The 26830-nt window shown below is 42.7% G+C and overlaps 1 protein-coding gene across 7 annotated transcripts in view; it reads left to right on the top strand.

Moving 5' to 3' along the window:
• Window positions 1-26507, top strand: part of TCF20 (transcription factor 20) — a 119956-nt gene extending 93449 nt beyond the window's left edge. For 5 of the 7 annotated variants that reach the window (XM_040554696.1, XM_040554707.1, XM_040554715.1 and 2 more), the window contains 4 exons: window positions 11451-11544; window positions 18105-18154; window positions 21147-21274; window positions 25200-26507. In XM_040554696.1, the coding sequence (XP_040410630.1) occupies window positions 11451-11544; window positions 18105-18154; window positions 21147-21230 (228 nt within the window). In that variant the 3' untranslated portion in view covers window positions 21231-21274; window positions 25200-26507. The remainder of the gene's footprint in view (window positions 1-11450; window positions 11545-18104; window positions 18155-21146; window positions 21275-25199) is intronic. The other 2 variants (XM_040554743.1, XM_040554750.1) reach the window with 2 other exon arrangements.
• Window positions 26508-26830: the final 323 nt, after the last annotated feature.

Below are 26830 nucleotides of genomic sequence, written 5' to 3'. Positions count from 1 at the left end.
CTGAGGACTCAAGCTCGCAAAGTTTAAGAGAGTTACTGATGCTGAAAGGTGAGTGTGCAGCTTCAGGGAAGACTTCTTACTAAGGGAGAGAAAAAGGAGGAGGGTAACATGGCACGAATCTCTGAAATGGGGACTTCCACCAAAGGATACTGCCGTTCAATATGAAACTTAAAAAATGGGAGGAAGGCAACTTTGTGTGCTTGAGTTCAGTTCTGAGAGCTATGGTCCTTTCAAACCCCGTGCCTATGCTGTCAAAAATTCCCGCTGTGGCCCCACTGTGGCCTTTGACAAGTCAGTTAATTACTGTGTAAAACAGGACTTAAAAACAGTCATTCTTTGAGCATCAAGACAGACTTGTAGGGTGCTTGGAAAATTTAAAGTATGTTATGTTCCTAAATTGGCAGATACTCATAATTAAATTGCAAGATTAGGGAGCTGATACGAGCTTGCATGTTTCAGTTGCGTAGATGTAATGAGAGGAAGTTAGTCACTTTAAAATCTGTTCATGTATCGTTTAGATTCAGGTCCATGGAAGATAAAAATGTTTTGCTAGTTTTCTCTTTTCTAGTAGGAAGTTAAAATGCTGAAAATCCTAGCTTGAATGTACTGGCACCATACATCTATTCATTATTAAATTTAAATGTTAAATGTTTTCTGGAGGAAGGACTCCAAGTTAAACTTATTGCTAAAATTTCAAGGTTGACACAAAGCATAACCAATGCTTTCCAGAACACCAACATTTTTAATGTTAATTTTAGGAGATTGTTTACATTATATTAGAATAATTCCAATACCCCCAGCATAGGTTTATGAAGCTGTTCCGTGAGCTTTTTCTGCCGTCTTTACTCCCATACTTAAATTTAACTACTCTACCTTTGAAGTGTCACACGTCGTGACTGGGGAGAATAAGGATTCTTTAGTGATGCCACATGGTACCCTTCCTCAGCAGAAATACGCAGAGGTGGTTCCTGGGGAACAGGAGTTTTAACCAAGTTACCAGCAAATTCAGTTTTCTGGACAAATAACTTGCAGGGGAATGCCCAAAGAAGAATTTTCCATTCTGAGTCTCTGAAGCTGTTGAACAAAGAAGACTTCGCTGCTTTTGGGCTAGAGCCCTCAGAAGATGAAGGAATAAGAAGTGAGAGGAGGGTGTGCCTGTGTAAAATAAACTAAAAACAAAACAAGAATGCCTTTATCTTTCTATTTCTGCCTCAGATGGAAATGAAATTTCTTCTTGATCTTGCACAGTGACTTATTTCTAGTACTCTATAGTTCATACCAGTCCTTCTTATCTTAGTACAGATTGATCTAAATTTATAAAACCTGAAACTGTAGCTTGTAAATAGATCATGCAAATAGCCTTTATCATGACTCAGCAGTGGCCTGAGCCCAAAAGATCTTCATTAATTTTTTAATTTCTTCTCTCAACTCTGGGAAGAAGAGCATAGCTCCTGAATCCTTAGACAGAGGAAGTTCTTTCCCCGGTAGAACAACATTAAGCCTGTCCTTTAAGGAAAGCACTGATTGATACCTCCTCAGCTGCCTTGTAACACCAGCTGGAATGCCATCCGGCCTTGGACTTCGGCTGCTATTTATATTTGCTGCCGCTTCTGAACTGCTGCTAGTTCGTACGAAGCTTTTCTGCCTTGGCAAGCCAGCTGCTCCTAGATATTTTAAAATAAATGCACTTTAGAATTCATGAAAAGTAGTTGTTATTGTAATAGGCAGTTTGATCTATCTTTGTGGTTTGTCCTTTTTTTGCTGTTGATTATTGGATAGTGAAATAACATATTCCTCTTTAAACCCATTCAGAATTTTGGCCAGCAGTCTTTTTTTCTTTTTTTTTTTTAATATAGGACACCTCCTCTATATCTAAGGTCTTTTTATCAGTGTGTGTTACTGACCTGCTTAGTTTTCCCGAACTGTGACTGAATATCTATTGCTCAAGTTCACGAGCTGTTTCCAACTTTTTTTTCCCTTTTTTTAAACACTGATGCGTTACCTGACGGCACCCCCCTAATGGGCGATGTCCAGCCTCCCGAAGATTTGTCCTTCCACCTTCTCCACTTCCCTTGGGCTCACCTCCCCTGCTGTTGCTGCTCATCTTCAGCTGATTTTCCTGGGCAGCAGCCACCAGCGGACCTCAGTGTGCGCTTTGCATTTTGCTCACCTCCACCTCGGGGCAGCACTGCCCATAGCTGCCGCTTCAGCAGCCTTCTGGAGGAGCTGCCGGCTTCTCGTCGTGCTCTCTTTAACCACAGAGTCGCAGTTTTATTTGCTGCAGGCTTCCTCTTTTCGCGTGCCTCAAGCAAGCTACTCGTCATTTACTTAGCTGCCTGCCTCCTGCTCGTTTGTCGTCTTTTGGTTTCGAGGATTTAGGATCTACTTCCAGTGCATCCTATTTATGTTTTTCATTTCCTAAATGAAGTTCCTCACTATTAAAAACCTGGGTGCTTACCTTGGTTTTCCTTCATACGTCGCTTCAAAGCCCTCCTTGTCAGGCATTTCTGCAGAAGAATTGGATGTGCCTTGCCTGCTGCTCTGACAGTCTCTGCCCAGCGCCGCTGGCTCAGTCTCATCATTCCCGTTTCATCCCTTTGCATCCGCCAGCATTTCACTCTGTCTCGCAGAAGCGTCTTGCACCGTAGGGCTTTGTTTCTGATGAAGGCTTGCAGAGATTATTACAAATAATGACGATTGCTTTATTTCTGTGTGACGTTGCAAGCCTTTGAATCGTTAGCAGGGGTGGACTTGTTCTGCACCCTTTTTGCTGCCAGGTTGCACAGGTATTTGCTATCTTGTCAAAATCTTTCCCATTTACAGTTTGCCTTGCTCAGAAGCATTTTATTATCTGTTAAGACTTTACTTTTGTTAGTAGTGAGTCCACTGCCACTAATAACTTAATGAATTAGACCTTTTTCCTTTGAGCCTTTGTTTTAAGGGTGGTCAGACACTGGAACAGGCTCCCTAGCAAGGTGGTTGATGCCCCGTGCCTGTCGGTGTTCACGAGGCATTTGACCAATGCCCTCAATAATGTGCTTTAACTTTTGGTTAGCCCTCAAGTGGTCGGGCAGTTGGGCCTGATGATCCTCGTAGGTTCCTTCCAACTGAACTATTCAATTCTTCATAAATAGTAAGCATCCATTTTTTGTTCGGCTGGAGAAAATCTGGTTCCATCATGCAGATTGCCTCTTGAAAACAAATTCCTCAAATATATAAACTTAAAGTTGAGTTTGTTGGGTTTTCTTGATTGTCATTAAAAAAAAAACAACTCTTTTATGTCATTCCAGCCATTTTATAGAAGGGTATTGCTTTGTGGGGGAGGGTTTTTGGTAATTATTTGATTTATCTACAGATTCTTCCTTTATGGTGGTGGCATTGCTTTGTTTTAAGGCAACTGTGTGCTGCTGGTTTAGATTGCATTAGTCAGACCTTGTGCTAAATAGGGATTGACCACGTATTTAGATATTTCCCGTAATCAGTGCCCAGGGTGGTTGGGAAAGAAATCTAGTACTGGCAGAAAATCCAAATGGAGTGAACGCTCTCTGTTGCTGAGTATGCTGTTCCTGCACCCGTGTGTCGCCTTATCGCATAATCACTGCTTGAACAGTTGATTTTTTTTCCTCTTTTAAGTCTCCTTTTCTATCTTTCAGACCTTTTCTAAGCTAAATTGCACTTATTGTTGCACATTTAAATCCCCAAATGAATAGCCAAGATAACATAAACTGTATGATTTTTTTAGACAGACTTGCATGCTTTAGCAAATTCAAATCCCTGTACTTGTAAGTGGTTGTCTGAAATGTTTCTCTTGTTCAGGGTGGCTCTTTGTCGTCAAAGGAAACAAGACTTAGGCATTTCTGGTCTTGAAAAGACCTGCTGGTCTGTCTATTAATATTCCTTTTAAAATATGAAATGTATTGGCTACAAAGGGGTGTGTTCAGCCTGCTTAATTTAAAATTAAACGTGTTTTTCCGTTACCATCTTAAGTTAGCAGTTTTTGTTAATTTTGCTGAATCTGTTCAAGTTAACCTTCAGTTTATTCTTGAAATATCTGAACTCAGTTCTAGTTTGGTTACGCCCGGTCCTTATTTTGTTTGTTTTTTTTTCCTCTTTTCATTGTTTGAGAGGCGGAGAGGGTTCCTCATCTTCCATGATTTCTCAACCTTTCAGCGGTCTCATCTCCTGGAGTGTATTCATGCACATGTAAGCCTTTGATCACTCTAGCAAGTGAATGAAACACTTAAGCTTGCTTGGAGTGCTGAACATGAACTCGTTGCTTAGATCAAATTTCAGCCCTTTCATACAGTGTTACAGTTTAGCTTGGCCTTCCTGCTCTGGAGGTAAGACTGAAGTCTTAAAAGCTTGTAACCTCACAGTATGCTGTTGGGTGCTTGCACTCCTTCTAATAAGCACATTTCTGTTGCTGTTTTTGTGGAATTTCACAATCAAATCTCTCGGCCTGCAAAAGAAGTGCCATTCTGGGCAGGTACAAAAGTATGTGTTGTGGTATCCCATCTCCAGCAGTGGCCAGGAGCAGTTAGTTTCAGAGGTGTGTCGTAAACCAGGTGTGTTCAGAGTGGTATTTAGGTGTTTTCCCCCTGCCTTCAGCAGCCACAGCTTTAGCTTATTCTCCTTCAGATCGCTGTGTTTAACAGACAGTGGCATACCTATCCTTGAGGAATTTGTGTAAACTGTTTTTGAACTTGCTTATCTTTTGGCCAATGCAGCAGCCTTTGGCAGGGAGCCTTGTGGTCTAATTAGTTGTTCTGTAGAAAAGTGGATTTATTTTAAAATTTAAACCTGCAGCCTGATGGTCTTGTTCTTTGCTCTTCCTCTTTGGAAACAGCTGAAATCATTCCCTTGTGCACACCATATTTGATATGTAGATCTCAGTGACATTTCTCTTACCTCTTCTCTAAAATACTTAGTCTCATCTCATGTGGAAGCACTTTATGTTCCTAGTTATCTCTGTGGCCTTTCTGTTGTTTTTATTTTCCTGATCTGTCGTATTCCTTTGTTGATAGGGTGACCAGAACCACACACAATATTCAGGATATCAGGATACTACAAGTGTAATAAACATAATGAAGATTTTGCTTTTGTTATCAATTTCTGTCCCTAATAACTGTGTATATTCTGACTGTCTTTTCTGTGGATGTAAGGACTGCATGATGTTTCTGTGTAGGATGGCTCCTAATGCCTTCTCACGAGTAGTAACAGCTAATTTAGAGTCTACCGTCATGTATATGTATATGTGAAAATATTTTTCCCCATGTGTATCACTTTGCACTTATCAACATTTAAGTTTCATCTCCATTTTATCATACGGTTACCCAGCACTGTGAGATCTTTTTGCAGCTCTTTACCGACAGTGAGATTTAACTACCTTGGATAAATTTTCAAAGTTTGCAAGTTTTGTCACCTTCTTGTTCGCTCCCCTTTTGACATTTGTTAGGAATACAGTTGAATGGCCTAGGTGTCTGCATAGAACCTTGAAATTTTTGCTGACAGACCCATTCCTTGTCAAAACTAACAATTTATTTCTGTTCTTGCTACTTTCCCTTCAAGTTGAGGGAAATACAGCTCTGTTCTTTGTTCATTTGAAGTGCTTCTGCTGTACTTTAATCACTTTAATCGGTTTTGTGTGTTTTGAATAGGATTTCCCTTTTTTAAGACATTTTTAGTTCTTGTATTTCTTTTTTTTTTTCCATGCCATCCATTTTGAGCTGCAGCTTCCCTTTGTGCTTCAGCAGCCCATGCAGCACTGCAGTTCTGACTCTCTTCTGTGTTTCCTGCTGCAGCTTTATAGCACAGTGATGGCATCTTCCAGATCATTGATTTGTCCCTTTGCTGAAATCTTGAAATCTAAATTAGTCCTTAGTTTCTTGAATTTGAGATAGCTGCCCAATCCTACTTCAGTGATTATTTCTTTGTTGTTAGTTGATTTGCTTGCTACACGAGCATATCATCATTGGCAGGAGATACCTTTTAATAGTGCAAGTGCGAAGGATTTTTTTTTTCTTCTTTTTAATTGCAGGATTCGTTTTTCTGATATTTTGTGCCTGTTCTTTGGAGAACTTAAATTGCTTTACAGGAAATGGAAACTAATAATTCAGTATCCTTTAGTAGTGGTTGTTATCTCTAGTCCCAATCCCAAAAGCAATTTTTTTCATTAACCAGTGTCTGTATATCAGAGTGAAAATGCTGTTCTCCTCTCCTACTTCCTAAAAATGTCAGCCCCCTGCCTTTTTCCATCCCAGTCCCTTTTAACAGCAGTCTTCCAAAATCCCTTTTTCCTTTCTCTTTTAGCAAACAGTACTTCTCACACCATGTGCGGTAGCAAAGATTTTTCAGCTTTTCCTCGTGGCTCGTTGCAGCAAGTCGTCTCTCCGTGTCCTGCTTTCCAGGAAAGGGAGGGTGGCTGCCTGCTGCTTCTGGTGCCCTTTCGCCTGGAAGTCGCAGCCGAGTCCTCTGCTGGCCTGCCAGCTGCTGCGCGCCAAGGAGCCGGCGGCTCTCCTCCTTCCGACATGGCCGGCTCTGAAAGCCACCCTACCTTCTAGCTGAGTTTGTGCTGTGCTCTTCTACAGGAGCAGTTGTTTTCCTGAAAGCATAGGATTTAAACAGATCAAGCAGAGAGTATGGAGAATTTGTGTGAAGTGAAGACTTACACCTGTATAATTAATGCCACATGTGTTTTTTTTTTTCCTCTTTTCTTTTGCTGGCTTTTCTTTTTAAGTGACCTTTAGTTGTTGCTTTCCTTTTTATTTCATGCATTTATTCCTGACACTGGCATGTAGGAAGGGGAAAAATAAGGAGATACCTAGAAAGCAAAGCAAAGGGGAAGAAAAGAGAGAGCAAAGGAAGAAGAGGCATTCTGGAGGGAGGTATTCAGGAGGCCTACGAGCTGGTAAGAAACTGAAAGAAGCAACCAGTGGGCAAGAAAAACCTTCTAGGATTATAGACAGTCAAAAACATGACACGGTAGCATCTGGCGTGGATGTCCACGAGCGTTGGGCAGGCTCTGGTCATTGCCTCTGGGACACAGCCGCGTGGTGCTCGGAGCTCGTCCCAGTGCTCGGCCAGGAGCAGAGAGGTTGGGTGGCTCGGGACATGTTGCTGCACCGGTGTGGAGTTGGGAGCGACTTCTGCTGCAGCCCTGAGGGAGGCAAAGAAAAGTACCCAACATGCACACCTCTCTTTATTTTATTGAGAACAGTGTGCTGTCAGAAGAGCTTACTCGTGTAGTAACGGAGGAGCATGTATGGCCAAAAAAAACCAACAAACAAAACAAAAAGCAAAAAACCTTGGAACAAAAGGAGTGCAGCTAGAGGAGGTTTTAGTGTTTTGAATGAATCAGAGCACACTTCTAGGGCTGTGGTAGCCGTCCCCCTGCTGCTCCCACTTCCAGGTTGGGTGTTGCTTCATTTCGGTGGACAGAGAAGGATGAGCTGTAATGAGGAAGAAATGGGCTGCTAATAGCATGGAGGAGTAGAGACAATGTATCTGGCGTTAATACTATTGATAATTTAGTTCAAGGGATGGAGTGGCTCTTCTAAATGGCACTTTTCAGTCTCTCCAGCCTATTCTAAGTGAGATGTATGTGCCTTGTGGCCAGAGATGAATTGTGGAGATAGGACCTCAGAATCAATCTTCACTGTGTGGTCTTTTTCTTCTTTCTTTCTTTCTCCTTTTTTTTTTTTTTTTTAAATTGAAGCCAGGAGTTGATTAGATGCCTGGCAATGATTGCTACCCATTGGCACCTCCCATTGGGAGCGCGCTCCAAGTACCAGCCTTCAGCTCTGTCAAGCAGGGGAGGTTAAGCAGGCTGCTTACTGAGCAAAAGGAATTTCTCTTCCCATGAGAGCCTGAGTGCTGTTTCCCTGGCTAAGAATGCTATAATTCCTGTACAAGTGACAAGCAGGCTGCTACCATCTGCTGGTGAATGGCTGCAGGATGGTGGGGTTTGGGTGGGAATGTGCTCATGGACCAAGGAGAGCGATTAGCGGTCATTAAGCCCAATTTACTTATTTTATGTATGAAAGTCCATGATTTTATTTTGGTTTTAGATCAGTTTCTAATTGTAGTGTTCCTCTCTTATTTATTTGTTCTTGAAACATGAATAGGTAAGGATAAGCTTCTGGCCAAAGCCTCAAAAGGTACTGACAGGAGCTATGCATCTTTTTCAAGACACAGCAATAACATCTTGCAAAAGAAGGCTGAAACCAGCTAGAAAGTTTTTCATCACTATATTCTGTCTTGTTTCTGGAGATATTTGGAAACCATGTGGCATTACATTATTATCATCTCTTTCAAAGGTTAAGTGATAGACTCGTAAGTTGTTTTAGCACCATACGACTTCGTAGGGTATCTGCTTTGTTCAGTCAGTCTGTGGCGTGTCAAGAAGGAAGAACTCGAAAGAAAAGCGTAGTTATTGTGTATGTGGTTCCCCCAGCTTCCCCTGAAAGAAGCAGATGGTCGGGGGTCCCAGGAGGTAGAAGAAATGGGGCCATTAGACTGTCAGTGGCTTGTGAAAAGCAGAAGCATCTGCCAGAATGGAGACTTGTTCAGCAGCAGGGGAGCCAGCAGCAGCAGATGATCTCTGCCTTGAGCAGTCGATGGTATTGCAGTCCACTGGGGAATTGCTGTCGTGGGCGTAGCTGCAGGTAACCTTGGTAATAATCTAGTTGGTCAGGCAGGTTGAAAAAAAAGGAAATAAAGGCTCGATGCTCGTCTTCGGGCATCTTAACTCCCCACTTTTCCTGCCTAGCCAGTCCGAACTGCAGCCAGAGTGAAAATATTCTGTGCGTGTTCTCAGCTGAGCACTACAGGCGCTCTTAAAATTCCCCAATCTGCCAGTCGTGTTTCTGCGGCAGGTTTCAGAATGGCAAGACGAACCACGCTAGATGCAATAAAGAATTAGTTCAAAGACTAAATTAACATTTGGAAAAGTGTCAAAAATGTTGCTGGGGGTCTTTTTGTTTTCAGCTGTATCACACAGCGCGCTCTTATGACATGCCTTTTTAGTTATAAGAAATATTTTACACAGCTGCAGTTTAATCTCCGCTGTTGTAGCTCTTCTGCTCTTATTGACTGTTCTGTACAGGACACGGTGTTCCAGGGAAGAATGACCTCTTCTGTTGCAGCAGCGTGATGGTACTTCAAAGACTGGATAAAGTGGGGAGGACAGAATGCCTCTGAGGAACAAAACTAGAAATTCATATCTGTGTTCAAAAAGAATAGTCGATTTGGGCTCTGTCCTGTTAGAATAATTAATCTTTGGCAGCCACATCTCAAAGAGAGAATAGCGTGTCCAGGTAAAGAGCTCCCATTCAGGGCTCCTCAAGCTGCACTTTGTGAATACTTGGCATAGGTGAACCTGGGACTATTGCCAGTACATAATATTCTTTTAGGGTTGATTTCATAGCCAGGAAAAGACATTTTCTATACATGAAACTTGGTTTTACTCCCACGAGAGAGTGAATTACAGAGCAGTTTGGCTAGAGGTCTATGCGTTTTGGTGTATATTTAACTATTGGTTTAGACTTTTTTTTGTTTTAATGTTTAGAAACTAGCGTTCTTGTTCTGACAGGCAAAAATAAGCTGCCTGGGTGTCTCTTTCTAAGCCTCGGGAGCACTTTCCTTACATTAAAATACTGCAGTAGTTTGTCATGATATCCGTTCGCTGCTTAGAAGATACACGCGATATAATAGGGAATGTTGAAGATCAAGCTCAAAACGCTTTGGCATAACTGAGAAGAGAAGGCAGTATTCAAGACTGGAGTTGTACGTGTCATGAGAAGTGATGCCTCACAAGTTTTCCTGCTAGTTGCATCTGCTTTGATTTGAAGAGGGCCACCTGGTTTATGGCTGGAGCTAATTTTGCTTTCATCCTCGTTCAATCATTGAAATACAAACTACAGTCATCGCTGTCTGCAGAGCACAGAAGAGTAGGGAGAGCAGCGACTGTCAGATATTCTTAGTACTTTTTTGAAATGCTGTAACGAAAGCCCTGTTTATTCAGACTGAGGGATTTCTCTGGGGCTGTAATCTTCGGCCCCGTCTGTTCTGCAGACCTCTGCTGCCACGTGCACGTACGTCAGGGATGCGAAGAAGTGTGGGCGAGCCCATGTGGCCACCTTGGCATCTGAGGCTGCTCGAATGGTAGAGGAACTCTGCTTTTGTGCAGTGCCGGTCATGCTGCTGGTTTGAGCACGTCTGTTCTGCCTGCCGTACTTGCTGATAGTGTCGATGGGGTACATGTAGTTTCACACTAGCTTTTCCAGCAGAAAGAGAGATTTTAGATCATGTCGTCATCTGTCTGTGTGTAGTCAGTGACCAACCAAAGGCAACTTTTCATAGCCTGAACTGAAGGTGAATTGTACTGGTAGTACAAGGCCTTGTTGTGTTGGTCACATTTATCGGCAAAGCCCAAATTCCTGTGTCTCTTAGATATAACTAAGAAGTTGCTGTAGGTGATATCTTTCTGTCAGTAGTCTTTTTTTGCATTTTAGTTTATAGATAAGAGTGGTCTCTCAGCCTTCTGCCAGATGTGACTTTGTTTTCTTGAAAAATGTCAAGCTGTCAGAAATCAGCTTTCATCAGAATCTTAGATGAGTTGATGAAAATCACTCACCAGATACATTCAATAGAAAAAGTTGCTGTCTGAATGAGATATACTATGGGCCTATTCCCTAAAGTCATTCGGGATGAAGTAAATGGGTGAGTGGCTTTCATTCTGCGTCATTCACATCTGTCTGATAATATGATCAAATACATCATTGACCAGTTGAGATGATAGGATTTAAGTAATGGAAATTGAACATGTTCATCAGATGAGCTTTACTACTTTGAAAATAAATGTATGAGCATCTCTGGCACTGCGAGCATTTGTTGGGAGATGTGCCGTTTCTGTGACAGTGAGGTATTTTACCTTGATGGCATCTTCCCGTGCTCCATGTAAACCTTTTTTGATCACATATGAAAAAAGGTTCAACTGGACTGCTAGTGATAATGAAACCAATGTGACCAAATTACTTTTATGCTAATGGTGTCTTCTAAATCATTCGCTGTCGTGCTAATTTTCATTTTAAAGCTACTATAGATTCATAAATGCTCTTTGCCACTTTTAACACTGATGTCATTGTCAGGTACTGAAACATGGCTCAGTGAAATGGATTTGAGAGAAGTGTTTTCAAGTTCTTTCTGAACGGTTGGTTTGAACAGTTGGTGTATCTTGCCTGGTTAAAGCACAGCTGAAAAGTTTCGTTTGAAACAGCTTATGTTGCCTTTATTCAATAGGCCTTTCTTTCTGTGGTGTGTAAAGACACAGTCTGACATTGTGATACTTGAGAAATTTCTGCTGGAATGTGGTTGATAACATTCCCAGGAAAACAGGGATTTTTGGAAAGCTCGTTACAGTCTTCATTGCCATTTCTTGGTTTCCCTTTCAGAAATGTTCCCATTGCCAGGAACCGGGAGCCACCTTAGGCTGCTACAACAAAGGCTGCTCCTTCCGATACCATTACCCATGTGCCATCGATGCAGGTAAGAAGAAATGACGCGCTAACTACATTTCTAACTATGAAAATGCAGTAATAGAAATGATGAAGAATGGCATCAGATAAACAGTGTACAGTAACGCCCTGGGACAGGATGGAACTCGTAATGAAAAGGAATCTACCTGAAAGTGCAGAAGAAGCCTGCTTTTGCAGAGTGCAGCTACGGCAACTGAAAAGTGGCTGCAATGTGAGAACTGGCTGAAAAAAAACTGTAAAAGGATGCAAGCAACCAGAAAGACGTTTCCCCTCTTTCAGAGTTAAACTTGTATAGATAGGCATTATAGTGACTTGAAGTGCAAAACGTTTGTAGAAACTTCAGTACCACTTGCAGCGCAGCCTTCCTTTTCTCCCTCCTTACAAGCATTTCAGCCAGTCTGTTGAGTAGGTCCAATTTTTATTATTGTAGAAGCTAACAGCTTGGATGGTATGCACTTGCAGAATTTTCTCCTTTTATTCAGTGTTTAGAGGACGAGTTTGGGGTTCTGGGAGTACATTTGCTTTAGGAATGTATTGTCCACCTCATACAAACACAGGTTCTAGAGAAGACAGGACAGTTGTTTGCAGGAGAAAAGCTTCCTTAGAATGTTGTTATTAGAAGTCTAGAAATTAAAATAGGGTGAAAGGCTTGGATTGTGCAGTTCTCTGCAAGTTCTCACCTTTTGAGACACAAGGAGAAGGTAGAAAGGACTGCTACTTAAAGTGTCTTACAAGAATTGACAAAAATTACTGTGAGTTTTAAATTATTTCTAGCTATGAGCCTAGGCTTATGAGTTAGCATTTTTTGCTCAAGAGTGAAAGTTTTCCATGGACACACGTTCTTGGGTAAAAAATCCCAGTTTAGAATGAATAATGTCCCACTATTCCAGTACTCTGCATCTCACTTTTATCATACAAAACTTACTTTAGTATCAAGGAGGTAAGGATTCAAGGTTGCATCTCTTGTCTGGCATATAATTGCAGGTTTCTGTTCGTTATCCCACTTCCACAGCAGCTCCACCTATTTTATGCTGTTTTTCAAATGTTAGTAGATACGAAACGAAGTAGGTATGATCGCTGCTGAATGACTACATTGCACTTCTGGCTGTGAAATCCCACCCTAATGGAGCACATTTTATTCCAATAGAAGTGTATTTAATGCAATTAATATAGCAGTGGAATACTACTATTGTCACAGTAGAGATGGAGAAGGCTTGATTTTACATGAAATACAGTGTTACAGAAACATTGTTCAGGTTGCAAAAATCACACGCTAAAAAATACCAGAAATAAGGCTGTCCTTGCAAGTTTAACATTGTTATCTTAGGAATGTATCTTATAAGATAGCGATCACCTAATTAAAGATTTATTTTTCCATAGGGCTCTACCTTAGCTCATAGGTTGAAGGGGAACTCAATTAATGAACATTACGTTATCCTTGATGTTTGTGTGACTCTGTATTTAATTTACTGCATAAGATTCCATCTCAGTTATGAAAGTAGAGCTGGGGAATTCTCTTATGTTCTTGTCCATCATGCCAAAGAGTTTTGTGAACGTTAACAAACTTGTACATCTGAGATAGAGAATCATCATATTTGCATTCATACTGCATTTAGTAGTTTGTTTCTGGTTTGTGACATGGCCTTTTCAATGCCATGAAAACACGAAATAAATTATAGAGAACATGCCCAATAGTTCGAGGTGCTTAATTTAAATTTTTGTGTACAGTGTGTAGTATTTTCTGTGTTCTAAATACAGGTATCAAACTTAAGATATTGTCCTTTTTCTTCAGATATTACCTTCCTCATTAAAGCTACTCCACTTCAGCAAATGCAGTAGGATCCTCCAGATGACAAATTTACTGAACAATCATGACTGATTCCCAAGAGCAGTTCTGTGTCATGCACAGAAGAGGCAGTGTTCCGTGGAAGAAATAGTGTATAGTCATACTCTTAAATCCATACTATTAAATCCGTATTAAATCCATGTTAAATGTAGTATAATATGTCTACCATTTGCTACATTGAAGTGGGCTACATTAAATTTGTCATTTCCTAACATTTGTCTCGACATTGCAACCTCTGAGTTTTTTTTTTTTTGAGTAGCTTTTTGTATTCAAGTTCCAAGTCTATGCTTGCTTCGTTTTCTTGTACTTGAAATTTTGTCATGAGACATCGCATTGTCATGTGGCCATCTGTCAGAGGGCACCATTCCAAGCTAATTTCCCTGCTTTGAGTAATATGGCAGGAATAAATCTCAAGCCACTTGATGGGCTGGAGCTGCATGGAGACAGGATACTTTGGCTGTGAGTTTCACCAGCATACTTAAAGAATAGCAGAGGAATGGTAAAACTTGTGGAACTCTGGTTTCAGTCCAGGAACAGTATGATTACTGAGAACAAGGACTTCTGGCTTTCTCCTCTCCCCTCCCCTCCCCTCCCCTCTCGTCCCCTCCTCGATCTCATGCTTCTGTTTCCACTCATCCCTGCTCCTAACTTCTCCTAGACGAGTGCTCCACTCTTTCTCCTGCCCCAAATTTCCCTTACCGTTAGCCTTTTTGCCTTCCAGACCTAGTGCCTCGCAGTTTTGAAATGGTTGCCTCCTTCCTTCAGGCTGCACAGGCCTCAGAAGGCCCTGACAACTTCACAGCTTTGGGTTCTGGTGCCTAAATCTGAGGCCACAGGTTCATTTACAGATATGACTTGCTCATCCCCAGTCAAAGCACATTGGGTGGAATTTTCAAGGGATTTAGCTACTAAAATCTAAGAAACCTCTCCTGAAGACGTGCAGATCAAAATCCCTTTACCTCCTTGCAGAGGGTTGCGTTTGCTGACTTTGTGTTAAGTCGCAAGAGAATGCCTTAGCTAAAATTCAGATCCTGTTGCAAGTCAGAGTTTGTTAGAGTCTGTCAGACAAAGTTTGCTGGGATGTTTGACATGGGCAGAATAACTTTTTCCAAGAAAGTTTGAAGGAAATGGTTAGACTGCTTTAGCTGAGGTTTCAACCAAAACAAACAAAAGAGCCCAGCTTGAAACAGATTCTCAGCATTGAAAATCTCAGTCTGCTGGTATGACAGTAAAGACCTAGCTTGCAGTTGTTTTTATCTATGGGAATAATCAAGCTGTCTTAATCTATAGCTGCTCTTCCAGTAAATCTGTATAAAAGAAATAAGAAAGCTATATGGAAAAGGATATGATTTTCATTTATGCCCAGGCACAAGATGCAGGCCTCCTGGAGAAGCAGATCAGCAGTCTTTTCTCTTGCCTCACTCTGCTGCCTGCCTATAAACCCTTTTTACTGGTTATGCAGTGCTGCTGTCTTTCCTGTAGTGAATCAAATAGAGATAATTCTCAAGTTCCTTCAGCTCTGTGGTAGTTTTCTTTGAAGTCCACTGTCCTACTAGGAAGGCTGGAGCCCCCCTTGCTTTACTGAGGATCTGGTTCTGAGGCCTCAAAACTTTGTGCGGCCATTTACAAGGGCTCTCAGGCCTTTAGACTATGTTTAGACTATGTATGGCTTGTTTTGTATCTTAGGGAAAAAAAAAATAAACCAGAAAACACTTCCTGGAGTGCTTTTTAGGGTATGTCAGGTCATAAGCACTTAGTGTTTGACAGAGTTACTCTGTCAGCCCTGGAAGTGTGACCGTGCCATAGCTGGGCCTAAAGATGCGTGTCGGATTCCTAGGCAGTTGCACTGAGCCGAAATGTCTCTTTACCTTTGCATTCCTGTGGATTAGAAGCTAGCGCCCTGACAGCTACTGTTTCCCGTCTGAAAGGCAGTATATTTTCGATGAAATACCTCCAAATGCTTCAGCTCCTTGCAGTGCTGGAGGCGGGCCCTGCGGCACGACCTGGGCTCTGGCTTGGCGCTGGCCCTGGTGAGGAGCCAGGTTTTGTGCCACTGCTGCTAATTGGCTGCTATGCGAGGCATGCAGCTCCCTGAGCCTCCCGTTTGTACACATGGATGCTTGTGTATATCCCGATTCAGCCTTCCTTTTAATCTCCTTTCATACAAAATAATCTTTGGCAATATAGGGCGTGCTTCTGTGCAAGAGGACTCCTGCTAGCCATTTGCATAAAAATCAAGATGAGTAGTGCCACTTAAATAATTTTTATATGGAAATGGCTGCGGTTAACGTTGTCTGTGTTTGGCTTGCGTCTGTCCAAATTTATGAAGAGCCTGTGATATCTCTAGATAACTTAGTCCTAGGGATGTCTCCATGGAAACAGGATCTTTGTTTTCTGAAATTTTGTATCTGCTCCCTCTGCTTCTTCCTCCCCACCTGGAGTCAGATCCGGACTGTTGCGGCGTGCTTACCCCCACAGCATCTATGGTAGGGAGTATCAGGAACACAATTATTTTTAAAATAGTAAATTAGGAAAAGACTAGCAGCAAAATAAAACGAATTTTCAGAGAGCAGAAATCCTGTGTCTTCACAAGTATCGTTAAAGATGAGTAACAAGGAGAACACAGAGGGTGAGACAAAGTGTGAAGCTTGCAGAAGAAAAACTGCTTCTATTAAAAATGTTTTAGGTTTTCCCTGACTTCTTTATGGAGAAAAATCTGTACAAACAAGGACGAGCCTCTGTTCTTTTTCCCTTTCTGCCACAATGAGCTGATCATAGCGATGTGTCTGATGACTTCGTGGTGAATTGTAATCTGTGATATAAAATACTTGCTAACTGAAATCCAGGCCAGCTTGGTAATGACGAACAAGTTCTGCTGCCTCAGTTATTCAGCTGGTTTTCTAGTGAGCTATTTTACACAGTTGTCCCTTAAGAGAAACAAAAAATTGTCATTAATTAGGTCCTCTATTAGTTGTTGCAACAAAAATGCCAGACGTAATAAGAAATAGAGCTCCATACTCAGATCAGGCATGAGGTACAAGGTAACTGACTTTTATTCCTGATCCTCGTACGACCTTCCTTTCTGATACATGAGATAGAGAAGTGCATTCACTACCGCTGTTGAATTTCCAAGAAAGAAAAAAAATGCTATTCTAACGTACTGTTTATATTTTTGATCACTGCTCTGTATATTTTTGATTATGTATTATGCAGTGATAATTCAGGATGTAGTCTAAATGTATGACTCCTGCCCTTAAAATGAGACAATTTATTTTACTTCTTTTCTGTTGTTTGCTAATACCGCATTCGAAATCGTTATCCATGGCAGGATTAAGGGTTTCACTCTTCCTTGCTAAAATCTCTCAAGTAACTTAGCCCAGTGCATGCTGTTTCCCTTTGATTCAGGCCAGAGGCACTCATGTTGAAACATAAGCAGTTCATAGCGGCGAGATGCTCTGCCAAAGCTTGGGTGTCTAGAAAGCTTTTCCCTCAAGCTTTAGTTGCAGTCTCCTGCTGTCTGCTAAACTCTTCCAGCAGATTGAAACAGCAGGTAGCGCTGGTTATGCTACATACTTAAGAGCGTTTTAAATTAGCACGTTTTACTTACCATTGCGCTTCTTTCCTTGCTAGCTCTTTGGGTAGGTCGGAGAAGATGGGCGGCTGTAAGCACCTTGCTGCATTCTCATGCTGTTGGGTCAGCCTGCCTTTGGTTCGCGAGGCGACTGCAAAAAACGATGTGAGAAGTCTGGGCGAGTTAAGAGGTGCCCCTGCAGTTCAGGGTGCCCAGGGAAGGCAGCTGAATTCCCTCGGCAGGGTGCTGCTGCTCTTCGACTTGGCTGTGAGGGGGAAGTACAGGCAGCCTGGAAGAAGCCACAGGGCAGGAGGCAGAATCGGACAGCGGTGCTGCTGCTGCGGGCACTGCTGCTGCCCCCGCAGCTCTTGGAGGTGTCGTCTGAGCAGGAGGGTGAGAGGGGAGGCAACACCTGCACTGCCACTGCCCACAAAGAAATGCTCCGTGGGCTACCATACTGTGTAATTCCTTCCTAAACAAGTGCTTCTGCACAGGTGCCCCGTTTCCATAATAGGTTTAAATCATTAATTAAGCTATTTCTTAGATCACAGAAGCTTCACATACACAAATCGTGGAAGCAGATCCAAGAGCAGCATGAGTGACCTGACTACCAGGCATGGTGTCAAAGTGTAAACTGATCACCAGGATTTGGGGTTGCAAATAAACTATCATATACACCCATAGCTAGAGACGCACACCCCTTCTGCCCCAGTGTTGGCAGGGCCTTGGGGTGAGGATGAAAGGCAGCGATTTTCCTACCAAGTATAAAGCAGGGATTGTCTGTTCAGATCGGATGAATGTGCCTGTCTTCCTTGTGCTGTAGCAAGGAAGGCTGGAGTAGGTGAAGGAGGTTGGGGTACAGGATTTGTAGACTTGCTGTTGTGATTCCTCTCTGTGATGCAGAGGAGTAGGGAGACTGGGGATGCTTGGACTTGGCTTGGTCATCCAGGCAACATTGTCACTTGGGGGGTTTAGTAATTGTATTTGCTAAAACTTAAGGGGTGGCAGGGGCAAACCTGCTAGTAAGACAGTATTCCTAAAAAAGATGCTTAAAATAAAAATGTATACCTGAGAAGCAAGACTAACATGCGATGTATTATTCAAGTTGTTTTTTATTAAAAATGTAATAAATTGCTGTCTTCTCCTCCCCTAGATTGTTTACTAAACGAAGAGAATTTCTCAGTGAGGTGCCCCAAGCACAAGGTAAGAGTCTTCTCCTGTATTAGACCTGCTTTTTTGCTGCCCTCTTCTGGTATCTAAATTTGTTTTAGTAATTTCATACCTGGATAACATCTATAGTCAGAGATGCTTTTAGATGAATTCTTCTGTGATGTGTGCTTGTGGTATATTCTGGGGGCAAACATCGACTTGAGAAGAATACGGAGAGTTTAAGAAGATAAATGAAGTTTTTGCTGCATCTGCTCAGTTGTTCTTTAGATCCTTGATGACTCTTTAGAAAACCCAGCTTCATTTCCTGTCTTCTGTGATAGAATCAGTACACTGCTCGCTGCCTCTGTTCAAGTGCTGCATTGTAAACTGTGGTGTGTTTTTTTTTTCATGGATTTACTGAGGATGCAAAAAGAAAAATAGCTCAGGGGAAAGTTGTGAACCGCTGCAGTCATGAACCTGAAACACTTTGTCCTAGCAAAATGGTAGTAACTAGGCTGAGTCCTACCATTCAGCCTACAATATACGTTCAGCTCTTCTGTAGATCCTTGGCTCTCCAAAAGACCCATTGTGGTTTCCTGGCTTTGGTGATGGATGGATTCAGCATGCTGCCTCTGCCTAGGGTTTGGGCATGCTTAACTGAATGTCCCTGGAGCCTGCAAATACAGTGGTGGTAGGAGCTGGACTTTCTTGCTCCGGGTGGAAAGAGGAGACAAGACACACAGTACATACTCTCTTGTGCATACAAGCAGTGTGATACAGGGCTGGGAATATCCATCCACCTTCATGCCTCCCACCCCAACTCCCCCCTATCCACAGTCCATAAGGGAGGTTGCATCTCTAGGAGCCTGCGGATGTCCTCCAGTCCACTGGTTTTAAGTGCTCTGGGGTATCCAGGAAAATGGCTATTCTCGTGGCCGGTTGGGTACAACGTAAATTGTGTGAGAGTGTGGATGGCACATGCTGGAAGAATAAATGATAATAGGGAGTAATTCTGTTGCTCTCTAGCAGGGATTAGTTTCCATTTAGTTCTTGTCTGCAGATCTCCTCTCTGCCTAGAATTAGACTGACATCTGGTGGTCTTTTGTCTTCACAGATTATCTTTAATCTGTCTTTTGTAAACACACAAGAATTAGTCTCATGTTCCTTTCTAGATGTTTCACCACAATATGATGCATTTATGTAGATGTATTTAAAATGCACTGGAAGATTCTGGGGGCATTGAGTCTGTGATCCAGACCTGGCCTACTTCCCATCATACAAAAGAAAATCACTTACTCTGTAAAACTGTGGAGAGGATGTTGAAAATTTGCAGCGAGCTTAAACTGATGCATTAATGTTGCATGAGCCTGCACTTCTTGCCGAACAAAAAGGGAAAGGGTGAGCTCCCCTTACTGTGGAATGCAACTCCAGGAGTGCCACCCCCTTCCCAGCTTTGGATACTTGCCTAAAGAGAATAAGGAGGTTACATCTATGAAGGCTGTTTTATTTTTGCTGCCTGCTGCCTGAAGTATTACAGTGAAAGATAGTTCTAAAGCTTTTCATGGCTGGCTTGGGTCAGCACTGCTGTATATTAGTATTTGCTCTGATGGTACCCAAACCATGAAAGGAAACAACTGTTTTATGGAATCCAATCTCTTGGAAAAGATGCTGAAGAGGCACAATGATTTCTGAAGTAATCTTGGGGGGAGGCAAGAGGGGGAACACTGCCAAATAAGTTGATTTTAAAGTACTTCATGAGGCAATAAAAGTTGTGAATTTTATTCTAAACTATCCCGCTGCACACTTGCTGTGTCGCTTCAAAAACAGAAATTCAACATCTGCAGCCTTTGACACTCAACTTTGGTGGCTTTTGCTTAGTAAATACATGAATCATTTGTTTGCAGTCAAGCAGGCCTTTTCGTTGCCTGCTTGTGACTCTGCCCTTGCTCTGTGGTTCACTAATCATTACTGGTTTGCTGCAAATTCTTCTGCAGGGCAGAATATAGCATCGCCGGGCTCCTTCCATTGTAGTTACTGGAATGGGGAGGCTGGAACAGAAAGGCTGAAAACCATTGCTCTAGAATGACTGGGAAACAAATTATACCCATTTTTTTTGCAAGCTACGAGCATGAGCAACTGAAAGGAGAAGAGATTTTAGATTAGACCATTTAAAACCAAGCTGTTAGGTAGCAACAGTTTAACATTAGTAGCTAATTAGTAGCTGACTAATATCTCACTCCTCTGTTCTTTAGTTAATGGGTGGAAGAGCTAACTTCATAAATCCACTGACACTCAGTAAGTCCCCCAGTATAGCGCTTCTTACCCTTTTTTAGTCCATGCCTCATGTCAGTAAATACACCTCATCATAATAAGTGGCTCCTGGAGAGCAGAGGTGCTCCTTGCCTCATTAGCTGCACTTAACACTTGAGGCAGAAGCAAGCGAAGTCCAGAGGGACTGGTCCTGCCTTTCCCTGTGCTCCCCAGCGAGCTTTCCCATTTCCTTCTGTCAGCATTGATGCTTCAACCATCCATGTCCTGAATGTGCTACTTTTGCAAAACGGCAGCTTTTAGCACGGGGAGAATGCTGTCTGAAAACTAATCATCATCTGAAGGGTTCAGCTTCCACTCGCAGACCCAGCCAGCTGTGTGTCTGCAGCAAGTGCTGTTGCAAGAGAACTGGTGAGGATGCAGAGGCACAGAAGGGGGCATAGAGGGGATGGGACACCTCACCTTTTAGAGGCACTGCACTCTTAGGTTTTCTTAAGCCATCTGCGGGGTAGTTACAAGTGATGTTGCTAAGTTTGTTCTACCTTTTTTGTGTTAAATTCTGTGTTTCTTAACCAGGCTTTCATATCCCAACCTCTTTACTTTTGCAAATTTGCCTGCTTTTGTCACAGGGAAAACTCTGTCTGAAAATCTGTGTCTGGTTTCAATACTGACTTCTCTTTCTCTCTCTCACTTTCTGTATGTTCACTTTCCCTACCCCTGTCTTCCTTTTCTCCCTTGTTTTCTTTTTCCTCCTCCTTTTGGCTTGCTGGTTCGTCAGCCCCTCCTTCCTTGCTCTCTTCCCTCCTTGCAGAACAAGATGGTGAAAGGCAGCCTCAGCACAGAGCAGTCGGAGCGGGGGTGAGGGGGGAAGTGTACTCCTGGGAATGGAAATAAAAGCAAGCACAGGTGAGTTGGGGAGAGCTTCCAGTTTCCACCTGCCTTCTCCTGTGGCTCCTTACCTGCAGTGCTCTTCCCTGCTGCTATGAGATAACAAGGTGATCTTGTGTACATGCAGAAAATCTGTAATTACTAATTTTTGTTTCCTTTTTGTCCTGCTACCGTACTGTTCAGGCTAGCGACTTCAATTTTGTTGTATTTCTGCAGAAGTTTCTTCTGTTTAGTGGTGAGAGGCAAAGCTTGTTAGCTGTTGTAACTGCTTGATTGCTCCCCCAGCTAAACCAGTGGCAGAAATCTCCTTTTGTATTGCCCTGATCATGCCCATAAAGATTTGAAGGGGTTTTTCCTTAAGTCACAGGTAACTGCCTGGTTCTGGTTTGGTTTGGCTTGGTTTTTAAAAAAAAGTTCATCAAAGTCTCTTCAATTTTGTATGAGGAAAAATTAATAATGCTGATGAGTTCAAGATCATTGCAGTTTTGATTCCCCTGTTTTCTGGAAATGTAAATACGGGGATAAGTGCATTAAACTCACCAGGAGCCCATTACATTCCTTTCAGACCAGCATTTTCCTTTATTTTGCAAACAGACGTGGATGAGAGAAGATGGAATTATATCCCCAAGTGGCCACAAATTCAAGTTTGTATAGTTTCTTGTAATTCCTCACCTCCTTTCACACTGGATCCAGGGTAGCCTGTAGATGCTCTTGGTCAGTGTAAGTCAGCAGCGCTGCAGAAGGCAGCAGTTCTGCTCTCGAGCCCCAGCTGCCTCCTTCCTCCTGCCTCCCCCTTCGACTAGCCCAAACGTTCATACAGCCACGTGTGAACCTGGTCAGAAACTCGATTTGTCGGAAATTATGTTTTGCCATGTGGTTAGGCCATTGTCCTAACCTGGTTTGCTGTGTGGCTGGGCGAATTCCCTGGCACAAGGAGGGAGCAGCACAGAGGTGGGAATCCGCACTGGAATATGTTGAGGAAGGGATTTCTTACTTCATTTCCGTCGAGTTCATTGCCACTTGGTGGCAAGAGAGAGGTCTAAACTAATTAAGTGATTTCAAATTAGGTCCTGTTGGCACATTTTCCCATTAACTGTAGCCCAGTAAAGTCTCTGGACTTCATTTCAATGCTCAGGTGCATTTCTTACTCCAGGCAGTTGTTTCTCTTTTTCTTGCAACACTGCAGCTGAAGTTGCTCTTTCATGTCTGCTGTCTGAGCTGATTACAATGGTCCCTTTCCCTCGACACCATTTCCTCGCTTCCCAGGCACCTCCTTTGCCCTATAATCTTGCTTGTTTCTCCAACTAAGTAACTGTGAAGAGCTTTTAATGGTGTTTTCTATGAAAGATGAGGGATGAACTGGAGAATTCTGGTTTTTAGTGTAGTGCAGAAGACAGCTAGTGTTTCCTATAAAAACTTTGTAGAGTGACTGCTGAATTGGCCTTGGTCTGTTTTCTGTGATTTTATTTTTAACAGTATTTGTTCTTGGTATTGGAGTGTTGTTAAAACAGTTACCATGCAAACAGTATTAAACTTCAAAGTTTATTATTTGAGTAACTTTTGCCTTCTATGGTAAAGGACATTGGGATTCTTTTAAGCTTTTCTCCTTAAGTGTAAAAGCCAGTGTGGTTTATAATGTTTAAACAGGATGGTAGTCTTACAGACAGTGCATCAGGTACAGCTGTTTAACACTAGAGAAGATGACGAATTGTCTTCTCAGGGATGATTTTTGCAGGCGTTTTAATAAGGAGTTTGTGACTATTAGTATGTCCCAGAGACCTTTATGCAGCTCTGTTTACTGCATCACTTCCCAGCACTAAATTTTTATATATACAACAGCAATATATTGGCTTAAGACCTTGCAAGCTGCAGAATCTCAGCACCATGTTTGCTGTGTGCTCTAGGCATCTCTCGAAGGCATCATTTCTTCCCAGTTCTACTTTTGCCTCAGGTAGTTCTCACCTGAAGGTCCTATTTAGCCTCTTCCTTTGGGGCTGAGAATATTTTAGAGATGAAGTTGTCCAGCCTGACCTCATATCAAAAAATAAAACCCACGCAAATCCAAAAGGTCCTGTTCTTAAAAAAAAAAAAAGGGGGTTGCTGCATCATGGGGGTAGTTAACTAAGGTTAGAGGACTTCTGCCTCTGTCCTGGTAGAACAGCAGCTGCCGTTTCGCAGGCCTTAGTGTAAAGATAGAAGGGGCAGTCAGCTGTTAGGCTGTTGGGCTGTTTTGTCTTGCTTTGCTCCTAGGCCCGGCAAGTTAGGAAAAATCCTGCGCGTTGGATAACATCCAGGCAAGTCAGTGTATTCTGTCTCTGTTTGTTGCTTCTTTCTCCCTGAGCCAGTTGCCTCCAGAACATTTGGATCAACTCCAGATCTGGAGAGTGACTGTGAGAGTGAGTCTGGTGCTCTGGATCTTGTCCAGGAACGGGGAAGGACTCTCTGTGTGGTGAGCCTGCTTTCTCCCGGAGCCAGTGCCTAATGCTCTGGATTGATTCCAGGCATGGGCAAGCGGCACTTGTACAGGAGCCAGAGACAGCAACGCGGCCTTGACACTCCTTCAGTGCGGGCTTACAGTTGCACAGTAATGAGCACCACAAAGGTCAGCTGCCTGAACTGTCTAGGAGCCTCCCTTCTTTCCTCTCGAGCTATAACTCCGTGGCTTACCCGTCTGTTTTCATACCTACTTGCCCGACTCTTCGCTCGTAGCCTGGCACCCCCGTAGGAGGGGATGTTTGCAGCCAAGAGGTACGCTTGCTGCGATGTAATCTAATTGGTGTGCTGATAATCAGAGGGGCATTGACTTCTGTATCACACTAAGGACTCCTGGAGTTTAATTGCCGCCTCTGAATGATCATGGGTGCTACCTTGTTCACAGGCACACCTCGAATGCTATTAACTGCTTTCCATATGTGCCACGTGCATCGTGAGTTTTTTCTTTACCCAAACCCAGTGGCTCGTGGGGAGGGATTTATCCAAGTTGCATCAAAGGGTTAACTTGCTAAATAAATACATTGCTTCTGGGCCTCACTTGTGTTGCGGGAGAAGGGAAGAAAGGAATATATTATTTCAGGCTTTGCTTTCTCGGCTCTGCAGATTAAGAATGAGAACTGTGGCTTAGAGAAATGAAATTTTAACTTTGTCTGGAGTTTCTCTTTTGAACTACACCTCCACCAACATAGTGAACTCCTGGAGTTCATTTTGTCTCCTCAGAACGTCTGGGCAGGGAGAATGAGCATGCCAAGCACTTGGACATTCCCACGTTGGTCTGTAAAGGCATCACGAGCGCAGTCTTTCCATGAACTTTTGCCACCACAGCCTGGCCATTAGGCAACACAAATTGATATTACTTGACCAGCAATTAGTATAACTGTATAACTACCTTTAGCTTGTGAAATCTAGCCATTTCAGGAGTTTGGTTCCTGTGCCTGGACTCCTCTAGTGCTGATACCAGTTTCATTATCTGCTCCGTGTCCACTGCAAGCTACTGTCTACCTGCATAAAAATATTTGGGTCCAAACTGTGTGGACAGCATGGCATTCCCAAAGCTGTCATCACATTCGAATGTGCTTGGCCCCTTTGTTTCCAGTTTCCATAGTCAGGACGGGGACTGAAGAGGAGGTGAGCGAGCTCCTTTCTCGCTGCTGGAGGTAGCTCCTCTGTCAGGGTGCAGGCAGCTCTGCCCTTCTGGGCTCCTCCGTAGCCGGGCTTAGTTCATTTTCTGCTGGTTGTTAAGCTCCTACTTGTCATTACGTGGATTTGCTTTTATGAACTGCTCACCGTTGTGCTTGCGTCCGTTTTTAGTCCACAAACCTAGAGACCTGGGTGTTGCTGCCACCCGCAGTAGGCTGCCGAGTACGTTTCCCCAAAATGCGGGGTGAGTGCTGGTGGACCGAGGAAATGAAGCTTTCCGACATATTACTGGTGTCACTTTGTTTTTCAGGTTAGGCTGTTGAGATAAAAAAGCGGTGGACATTCGTGACTGAATGGAATCTCTCCCACTGTGCAGCCATGCCCCCTCTCGACGTGCCTGCCAACGCCAGCACTTCCTTCATAAATTCTTACATCACACTCAAGACCGATGGCATCACTGAATCCGACCAAGGAGTCCGAACCAGCTGTTTCCATGGACACAATCTCCATAGTGACAGTGGGAAGGGGAGGGGGAAAAAGGAAACAGGTGGGGGGAACTAAAGAGGGAGGGATAAATATATATATATATAAAGATCTATTTTTTAGTCTCGAAAGACTTTGTTTTAAATGAAAGGTGCGCTATCCCTTTTGATGCTTTTTGATTAAAATTAACAAAAACCCAGATAAATTAAAAAACAAATCCGTAGCTAAAGGAAATATTAAATCCAAAATTAATGCAAGGCTCACGGAGCCTTACATTTTGCAGGAAAGAACCGTGGAACTGGGAGTACTCCAGACTGGATTTGTCTCCCTTCCTCTTGCTTTCTTTCTCACAACATCCAAGGAAATTCAATTTTAAAAGGAAAACAAATCACACGATAAATTGTAGGGTGTGGGAGGAAGGCTTGGATGGATGCAGGTGATGGGGTGTTTGTACTTTGTGTATGTGGGGTAGGGAGGTTAGAGTTTTAAGAAACACTATATATCAACAGTGGAAGCTTGAAAAACATCTGAAAACTCTTAGGTCATGTGGCTCACAAAGGAAGAGGTAGCTGCTGCTTGCTTAGGTCATGCAAACAAACTTAACCTTGTACGTGTGGAAACATCGGTACCACGTTGGGGAAAGGAGTAGCTGTCCTCTGTGGCAACAGCATGCACCCCCATATCATTCCCAGAGGCTGCCTTCAGTTCTGAAGTTCTGAAGGCAGGTGGAAGACGTGGTTTACCTGCCAGGTTGGGGAAATGGAAAGGAAGTCTGAATGTTGGTGGAGTCAGCGTGCTAAACTGTTCAGAATATCCACTTAGCCCTTTTTTATTTTACGTTTTGCTTTTCCAAAAGAAGGAAGAGGGAATGTCAGTGTAACAGGCTACACTATATGGTTTTGGTTTTTCTTTTTGTTTGTTTTGTTTTTGTAAATTATGTAATTGTAAAACATTTGGGTTTAAGGAACAGCAACAAAAAATTCTGAATTTTTTCTTATTAAGGCCTTAAGAAAGGGGTTAGTGCATCTTTCAGGGGTCACTCTGCCATGGGAATAAAATAGCTGTTTCACAAACAGTTTTATATAAAAAAAGCTTAAAAAAACCAAAAAAACTAATAAACTTCATTTTAACCTTGTCTCCTTTTGTTTTGTGCGAACTTGATTTGTTTAAAAGGACAGAGAGACACTACTATCTGCTGCTTTTTGGTTTATTTGCCTTCATCAGTTCTGCCTTCAGCGATGACCTTCTGAACTGGCCCAGCAAGAGGAAGACCACACAAGCTTTTAAAAATAAAAGCTTAGGATTTGTTTGATGCTCCAAGATAACGAGCCAATGACTGGATGAATTTTCTGTTCGTGTGAGGTGGTGGCATTTCACCGGTTCACTGACTTCTTTCACTCATAGGATGGTAGCATATCCTAGTGATATCAAACAGCGTGGTGTTTACTGGGAAGTCAC

This window comes from Cygnus olor, chromosome 1, assembly GCF_009769625.2.
Source record: "Cygnus olor isolate bCygOlo1 chromosome 1, bCygOlo1.pri.v2, whole genome shotgun sequence".
Taxonomy (NCBI): Eukaryota; Metazoa; Chordata; class Aves; order Anseriformes; family Anatidae; genus Cygnus; species Cygnus olor.
The sequence above is the reverse complement of the archived record's forward strand: the minus strand, read 5'-3'. Positions and strand labels throughout refer to the sequence as shown.